Source organism: Saccostrea cucullata, unplaced genomic scaffold, assembly GCF_032062105.1.
Source record: "Saccostrea cucullata isolate Sc308-1 unplaced genomic scaffold, CSIRO_AGI_Scuc_v1 ctg621, whole genome shotgun sequence".
Classification (NCBI taxonomy): domain Eukaryota; kingdom Metazoa; phylum Mollusca; class Bivalvia; order Ostreida; family Ostreidae; genus Saccostrea; species Saccostrea cuccullata.
This window is the reverse complement of record NW_026929514.1, coordinates 361,432-370,890: the sequence shown is the minus strand read 5'-3', so window position 1 is coordinate 370,890 and position 9,459 is coordinate 361,432. Positions and strand designations below refer to the sequence as shown.

Genomic DNA, 9,459 nt, shown 5'->3' with positions numbered 1-9,459 from the left:
ATCTGTAAAGGCAAATTAATATCGCCACATAATGATTAATAGATTTTGCATGCAAAAAAGGAGGGTACATATCAAGTTTCTTTTTTTCAAAAGACATGTATATATACATACATGTATAAAGGGGACCATTATTTTTAATGTTTCGTTTATATAAAGATAATGGTTTAGTATACAGTTAATTTCTTAGTTTAGTATGAATTAATGATATCAGTGTATCGCTTTCCAATTAAAGAAAAGTATAACTAGAGGTACTGTGAGCAATGAGCTCACTAAATGATACCCCCCGCCTCCCATATGAATATAATGGCAGTGTCCATGTTTTGCTCTGGAAAATCAAAAATATACGTCAGATCAAAAAGTAAAATAGAAGGTGCACAATGGCAACATGAGAGGAGTTGCGGATAAGAGATGGGTACCCCAAAGCGTAACAGACGGACGGACGGAAATACCGATTAAAATTACTATATACCCTCCCACTTTTCAAGCGGGGGTATAATAATAATGGATTGTTTTGGGTTTTTTTTAACCCCCCCCCCCCCCCCCCGGAATTATATGGTTACACGTCTGTTCAATAAGTCTCACATAACATTCAAAGATTTAATAAAAAATCACTGAATAATGTCACATTTTAGGTCAATCTAATTAAAATAAAATTAGATGTTTCGAATCCGCTATCGAGAAGCAATATTAGCGGATTCGGAACATCTAATTTTAATTAGATTGATTTTAGGTATGTGTAGACTTAGTCTTATTCAAATTGACAAAGTGGTTAACCTTGATGAGGATGGCAAACTTTAGTTTTTAAATTATACCGTAACAATATTTAAAACTCGCTTTCTCTCAGTGGAAAAAGGTGCCTTTTCATTCCAACACTCCCCATAGATCCGTTAAAAAAAATAATAAGCACGTGTAATTCTGTTGAACATTTGAATAAATGAGACGCATTTAGATTTTAGAATAATATAAATCCATATAAAAGAAAAAGTCGAGATCGGTGAAAAACACGTGTTACACATGTGTTGTGGCTGGCCGCGTGACTTTAAACCTGACAGGTGACGTCACAGTTTACAATGTTCGACACGTGAGGAATAGCATGAATGCAGATGCCAGGCTTGTTACACGTTTCATTTTCATGGAGGACGGTTGAGTATTAAAATTCTTGTTTTGGTAAATATTTCTTACAAATGGCAGATTAAAGAAGAATGGAGACTTGTTTAGAAGATCAGGCGGCAAAAAGGATAAAACTCGAAGTCAATGACAGGTAGGAATTTTTAAAACCGGAAATCGAGTAGTTTAGCGCCTCGTACGTTTACACATATTTTCTTTAACCCCAAACTGTGCAATTGAAGTTGGGAAATAGAAATTTCTTTTCGCTTTAAAATTTTTGTCTAATTGCAAATGAAGATGTGTGTATTGAAACGCTGGCTGTCCCAATTTAGGTCAAGATCTATAAATAGACAACTCTCGCACGTGTCGATACACATGGCAAGTGTATTTGTTGAAATTGTGATATTGAAGCGCAGAAGGGAAAGGGAAGGGGGGATTAGTTAAAAAACGATTTAAAAAGTATTGGTAATGTAAATTATTTACTATTTATATAGTTAAATGAACATTATATATAACAATTGCTATTTTTAATCCAAAAATAATCAATTTTCATGCTGTCATGTAAGTGTATAATGTGGTTTAGTCAATTTAGTGTATTCTGACCCTGACCTCTTTTGATTTTGCGACACACTGTGTGCTATAAATATGTTTGTTCGAGTTTCCACTGACCCTTAAGTACGCATTCAACCTATTTAACATTTGTGAAAATTTAAAATGTTTTGAAAGGAATGTAACATTTTTAATTTAGATGATAATTTAAATAGTAATTCTACAGAAATGCATTATGACAAATGCAACGTTTTGCAAACTTAAGATTTGTCAGTTTATTACAAATTTTATGGCCATGTGGGCCAATATTAATCATAAAAATGCTAAGTAAATAGGCCTACTATTTGCCAAATTCTTCCACATTCGACCAAAAGTTCATATTAGTGATACTTTGCTGCAGCATGGATCGTGCAATGAGCAGTTATCTTTGAACAAATCTATTAGGATTTTTTTTTACAACAGTTTGCCCCACCCCCTTCAAACTGTGAAAGTGTAATATTTTGCTTTCAGTTGTTTGGGTATTGATGATTTATAATCTCTGTTATCAACCTTAAAGAACAAATGATGACTTAAAATGAGACTTTCAGTATATTTATTGACAACAATTTTTTTTCAGCACATGCCCTTCGGGCATGTATGCCATCATTTTAACCCATGCAGCCCATTCCTATATTTGTATATGCCCTACTCAAAATTCTTTCATAAACCAGTTATGATTGTGCAACAAACAAAAATTAAGGTTTTTATATTACTTTAAGGACAGTGTTTCTGTATTTAAATTCTCTAAAGCTCTCTCTCAATGTTAAGTTCAAATTGTTTTCAGAGTCTTAAATCAGCCATGGCCTGCCTGTCTGCCATTTTCTAACACGTTTTTGTTCACAAGTTTTGACTCGCATGCTGGACGTTTGTTGATCGGTGTAGCTGAACTGAATTTCAGAAATAGGATCATGGCTGCAGTCCACTGCATGTCATTGTGGCATCAATGAACATATCGTAATTTAGCAAAGAGACTTCGAAAAAACAAATAGGTTAAATTAAACACTTCAAGGATTATGTCTGACATTCATTTGACAGGTCGTACCGAGAAGGTAACATTAGACTGTAGAATGGCAATCCATCTTAAAACATTACATAGCAGGTTTCGACGAATAACTGGGGTACAACAGAAGAAATGGCAAGTAAACATCGTGCATAAAAAAAAATTCACACATGCCCTTAGGGCATGGAATTTGAGAATTTTTACATGCCCACTGGCAAATGTACTAGGCCCTGGGCATCGGCCTCCTGGGTTATTTCGAAGACTGGACTTTTGTTACCCTTGTTTTTTCAACTTGTTTGTCAAAAGCCTGTCTTGTTTTAGAAAATGGTTATACATAGAGGTAAGAGCATGCTCTGGGATGTAGATCAACTTGAGGATTTAAGCTCCATATGCAGGTTATAACGGTTTATTGCTTCACAAGTAAGGGACGCTGTGGATAGAAAAAATTGACAGTCAGACAGAGAGATGAACAGCTAGACCGACAGATTTTTTTTTTATGAATATTCCGCAAATTTTGGGAAAATAACTTTTATGCGATCCGTGGACATAATCAGTTGATCCTCTGAAAGCAAATGATTAGTTGTAAATCAATGAAATTATTTTATTAGTAATAAATCTTGTCAGCTAAGAATATGCATACATCACTTATAGCTTTTCTTTTGTCTTTAGTAACTATGAAATTAAGAGCTGAGTCCATTATTTAGGCCATATTTCACAGAAATGACTGATAAATATATTCTGGGTTTTATGTCAATGATTTTAATAGTGATGAATATACAGGTGCATTGCTTAACTGATAATTGCGTGTTTCTTGAGAACTGAACTATTCCGCCTTCAATACCTTAGCCTGTTTAAGTTGGTGTAATCTGTCAGTGACTAGAAGTGTCTGCATGCAGCCATAACTTAATTAACCAATCATAATTAATGTTAAGGATGATATACAGATATGACATATTCTGCCCCAGTATAAGAAATTACACATGTCTGATAAACATATTATAAAATAGTGCATCGGTTTTTGATTTCGATGTACGGTGTTGCCATGGTTACTAAAAATAGAATTTTTTGTGATCAAATTTTTTTTTATGAAATAAGAATTTAATATTAAAACAAATTTTGAAGAGAAAAGTTTGCCAACAAAATTTTTCTATTAAATTCTTTTTAAACGCTACTCCTCCTACAGATTTGGTCTGATTTCAATATAACTTGGCCACAAGTAGTCTACGTTAAGATACATAGAATGGTGCATCAGATTTTGATTTTGATGAATGGTGTAAAAGTTTCCTGTGAATTCCTTGTGCATACTCACAGTTTTGGTCTGATTTCAATATAATACACAAGTCTACACTATCATATATAAAATAGTGCATCAGTTTTTGATTTTGATGAACAGTGTTGCCATGGTTTTTGTCTGTGAAATTCCTTCAAAAAAAATTACAGTTGTTCTGGCTTCTTTTTAATCATTTTTTATAACTAGGATGTTTTTTAGAGAAAAATTATTGAAATGTATTTGTTAAAGTTATAAACAATGAATCAGATGACATAGTTTGATTATTAAAAAGTTTTATAATGATCAGTAATATGCATCACGTACAGGCAACAAGTCTCCCTAAATTTCAAATCTTCTCCCTAAATTTCTCTGAGGGAGAAGTGAAGTCTCCCTAAATTTTTGGTCTAGGTTGGTCCCTGAAAACCGTTGATGAAAATATGCACACTACAGTCATGTTCACTTTATGTACAGAAGAAAAATAACATCATTAATATTCAGAAATCAGAACATTCTGTGAGAAAACGTGTACATTATTATCATGATTATATTCAGTCAAAGTCTGATTTTGCTTGAATGATACATTACAATGTCATGTTATTCTGAGAAGATTAATATATTAAAATTTTTATAGTATATTTTGGCACCGATCTGAACTTTGGTAGCCCCAATCTTAAATTTGGTTAAGCCCCCATCTTAATTAATTTTGGTAGTGTCATCAAAATTTTATTTGGATATTTGAGAGGCAAGCTCTGCTAATAAAACAAAATTTTGATTTATTTGCTTCATTTCAGACCTTTGAATTTTGCAATCAACCCAGATGAGTTTGATTTGCAATGTGTGAAGAAACCGAAAATCCCAAGGGTAAGATTACTAAAGTGTCATTATTTTGTCAATTATAACTGTATAAGGCATGCAAAATATGCTACGGTTAGAAAAAATATATATGTACAAAAGTATTCGTTCTTTGAATAATTTTACAATGCAACATATTATATATTTGATGTGAAGCATAAAAGCTGCCTCTTATAGGAAATTGCACATGTACAGAGTACCTTAAGTTGAAATTTAAATGTCTGGTGCAGCATATAAATAGCAAGAGTCATGGTCGCTTCTGAATTTTTACAGTAGGTTTAAGACAATAGCGAAGTCTAAGCTACAATTGAATTATTAATATACAATGTCTTACATCTGATAGGACCCGATGTCCCACCGCATTATAGAGAAGAGACGGAGGGATCGCATGAACAACTGCTTGGCGGAACTCAGTCGTTTGATCCCAGCTAATTATCTCAAGCAGGTGAGTCTCAGTATCTCAGGTATCTCACTCAGGTATAGCATCCTAAAGAGCAATATCTCAGGTAACTGTGATAATGGGCAACAGAAGAGGAGAATTAATTAATGTATGATTAGGTAAATTATCTAAAAAAAAAAAAGAGAGAGCAAAATTACACCCGGTATGACAGGCAAATTTTTATAGTTTGAAGTAAATGTGATGAATTATAATAAGACAAAATATTACCTTGGATGAATCAGGACGTGTTTGAAAAAAAGAGAATTAAATTATGTTTTGCAGGTCTGATTAAATTTCATAGGTAGGGCATGTTTAGTTGTAGCAAAAATGAGAGACTAATTAAGGGCAACAGAATGAGTGAGTATATTATAATTTAACATGTTAATGATTTGTTAATATACATTTAAACATAATAATTGATTTGTTATTATTAAATGTTATTGATTTATGTTTCAGGGCCAGGGGAGGATTGAGAAGACAGAGATTATAGAGATGGCCTCCAAACATATCAGACACCTACAGAATCTCAACAATTTCCACGGTAACGTGTCAACTAAAATAATGATACATTCTTCAGTCCGCAGACCCTTATGTACAGTATTATTTTAAAAATATAATAAAATATATTCATTTGAGAGCCCTTTCAAACTAAAAAGTCCTGCTTTTTTTTTATGAAAGCATTATAGTTGATAAACTTGAAGGTATTTAAAGTGATTTTGAAAGCATTATCAGGAAAATCTTAGTACCTGGTGGTAACCTATTATATGCAGTCAAAGTTTAATTCTTCAAGTAAAAAGTCTTCAACTGTTGAATTCCTTGTTGGCTATGGACATGTTTTACTTTTACAGGTGGTCATTTGGAGAATTTCCAGGTTGATGGTGCGGGGCGGGCCTGCTGTGAGGACAAGTTCTACATGGGCTTCAAGGAATGTCAGGACGAAGTGATGAGGTACTATGTAGAGTTTGAGGGGCGTGACATCAAGGACCCGGTGTGTATAAACATCGGGAAACACCTGGAACAGGCCAGTCAGAAGTTCCTCCCCAAACATGTGAAGGGTAAGATGTTCTGTATTAAGCATTCCATGGTAAAGTTAGGTCAGAGACACACATTTGTTTATTCAACTTAAAAGGTCAATGATTCTGATCATATGATAAATTCAAGTCTTTTAACATCTTTGATTTCCATCAGATACAATAAGACTTCTAAGCTTAGTCCTGAGTTGAGACCCAATGTAAAAGCCATAAAATTAAAGCATATAAAACCATATTTCTATTTCCAGCGAGTAAATTGTGTTTCAGACATGGAGAGATTTTTATGTGTTTCAGAAATGAAAAGTTTTTTTTATGTAAACTTGATATTTGTTTTATTTTAGATCATGCCAGAACCATCAAATCTGATGAGATTGTAATTAACGACACAAATAGCAATCAGAGTTCCAGTAACTTGATGCTCGAGCCCCAGGCCGCACCCCCTAGGTCTGCCCCTCCTGAGTCCCCATCCAATGGCAATCAGGACCGTTTCTTGAGGACCCTCCTCTTACCTAAGGAAACCTCAGCGAGTTCTTTCAGTAGTTCTAGCCACTCTTACAGTGGGTCAAACATCTCGGAGGAGTCTTATCTGTATCCCATGTCCACGAGGAACCCCGAGGGGCACCAGGCTCAGGGTCGCGAGGAGACAGAGGGGTCATACTCGGTCAGTAGTCACTCCACGGAGAAATTAAATCATTCCACTGATTCTGATAGAGACAGTAGTCATAATGGAAGTTCTAAGGAAAGTCACGCATACAAATTAAAACACAACATCATGAAGCGCTTCTCGCAGGATGAGAAACGGGAGCACCACCACCACCAGGGGACGCCGCCGAGCGATACTTCCTCCAGCAGTTCGCGGGAGGACGAGAAAATGAGGAGAAAGTATCTGCGTCACAAGCCCCGCCCCCAAAGTAGTGAAACCAGTTCTGTTCACAGCAGCTCATCGGGAAGTGACTGTCAGTCAAATAACATTCCATTGCCAGCCTTTGTGTTAAACCCCGACGGAACTCATTATCTCCCCATCTGCATCCATCCTTCATTTCTCGAAAACATTTTCCTGAAGAAGGAGTCGGGTAAAAATTCTATTTATCACCCTATAAGCATCCCGGTCAATTTCGATGGGCCTTATATTGCCATGCCTCAGTCACCACTGAGTCAGCCCTGTGGTTTGTCAGGCAGCAATATCCATAAAGACCGGATGTTGGGCATTCCAGAAGTTGTCAACTAGAAGAAAATTTCATTTTTTTTCCACTGTTATTTTTATTAAAAAAAAATTGTCTGTAGTATTATCTGTTGTTCTGATGAGTTATCTGTTTCGAAGATTATTCATGGATCAGTTGTTAACATGGATACCATACATGTTGCTGTAGTGCTAGTACTGTAAAATTGTTAATGTACAGATGTTAAAATTTTTATTTTGTTGAAGAACTTTTTCTACAAATGGGGATTCATCATATTGTTATGTTGTAAGCTACAGTTCATTTGTTATCATATTTTATCATTTCTGTTCATGTTTCTTCAGTAGCAGCTTTTTTCACTTTTATGTTGATTGAGCCATTATAAAATGGATACATAATATATTGGTATCATTTTATGTGGACAGTTTTTAAGGTGCTCTTTTTTCTGTCTTATAAACTCTTAACTTTCTGTTGTAACAATTTTTAACTTTTGTGTAGTTTAAATGATTTGTATTTATTTTTCAAGTAAATTATGTTCAAGATGGTTTGTTAAAGCAATATTCAGGGAATATTGGGAAAGAGAAGTCCTTTTTTAGTCAGTTAGGAAGCTTTTGTATATATTCTGTATAGTTTTGTTTGTGTTGAGTATGGCATTAGAATCCAAACATTATCTGAATGTAGTTTTGCATCATTTTTTTTTCTTCTGCATTATTGAAATAAACTAAGTACATGTACCTTTATAAGGCAGCCATTTTTTTCAAAAAATATGATCATTTTTCTCCATCCCACAAAATATATCAGATATGACCTCTGTAAAATATCTTTTAATTAGGTAATAAAAATTATACTAATATTTTGGCTTAGATATATTGGAGAGGGATCAGGGGTCGTGACCCTTTTTGTGTTGCTTATAAGTGTCGATAGGTCATGACCCTTTAGATGAGAAAAAACACTTACGATTACAATAGTCTCAACTTGCATCATTTTCAGGGAAGGGTCACAATTCTTTCCTTTTAATGCTTAAATGTCTATATTAAACTGTCTTATGTTATGAATCTTGTACATCTAGCAGAGAAGCAACAGAACTTGATATATAAATGTGACATCCTTTTTTCTTGAATGGCACTTGTGTGATTGAATGAGCATTGAATGTTGGTTTTCCGTATCATATATAATCTTTATTTTATTCAGTACTAGATTACGGCTTTGAACAGTAAATTTAATATTTACTGGATAAAGAAATTGTAAAAAGTTGGTGATGAAAATAGCTTCTTCATGGTTTTATAATTATTCTGTTAAATGCACTAGGTACAGTGATGTTTCACTTGTTTTTATGTACAGTACTGTTCTGAATTTTTTCCTACTCTAAGTGAAGCATTTTTGCAAGATATTCTTGCATATTCAAGCTTAATTATGAATGATGTTATCTTACTCACTGTTAATTCAGTGATATTTGTTGATGTTTTTTGAATTAAATGTTACATATTTTTATCACTGATTTATTTGATTTTGAAAAAAAGGTACCATGTGAATGCGGAATTTGAGCCTATTCGAACTAAATTTGCTTGGATGATGCACCGAGTGTTGAACACCCCCAGGCTTCCTTTAGGTGCTGGATTTGACTTACATTAATTAATATTTTTCTGGATGATTGACCAGTTTAAAGCTATTAAATGAGTCCATTCCTTAATAGTAACCACAAGCCCTAGCAGACCCAAATTGCTTAAACATTGAATCTAGGGATGCACACTACAAGGATTTTAGTTGAATATCTAACTTTGCCTAACTATTAGACTCCATCTGTTGAGGTGAGCTCGAATCACAGACCCCCTTTGATTTCAGTATGCTATTTATCTTCTTCTCTGGAACTGCTGAATCAATTTCAATTAATTTTGGTATTTTGCATCTAAGGGAGGGGTAAAAATTAAGAATTTAAGAAGAAGGAGTTAAAATTATGAATTTCACGGTTTTGCCCTTCTCCCTGAGGGATGGGG

At 34.2% G+C, this 9,459-nt stretch overlaps 1 protein-coding gene across 1 annotated transcript; it reads left to right on the top strand.

Moving 5' to 3' along the window:
* The first annotated feature begins 1,055 nt into the window (after positions 1–1,055).
* On the top strand, positions 1,056–8,956 carry LOC134281084 (protein hairy-like). Its single transcript, XM_062763547.1, has 6 exons — positions 1,056–1,261; positions 4,757–4,826; positions 5,161–5,262; positions 5,713–5,797; positions 6,105–6,311; positions 6,629–8,956. The coding sequence occupies exons 1-6, from the start codon at positions 1,203–1,205 to the stop codon at positions 7,513–7,515; spliced, it is 1,410 nt and encodes a 469-aa protein (XP_062619531.1). The 5' UTR covers positions 1,056–1,202; the 3' UTR covers positions 7,516–8,956.
* Positions 8,957–9,459: the final 503 nt, after the last annotated feature.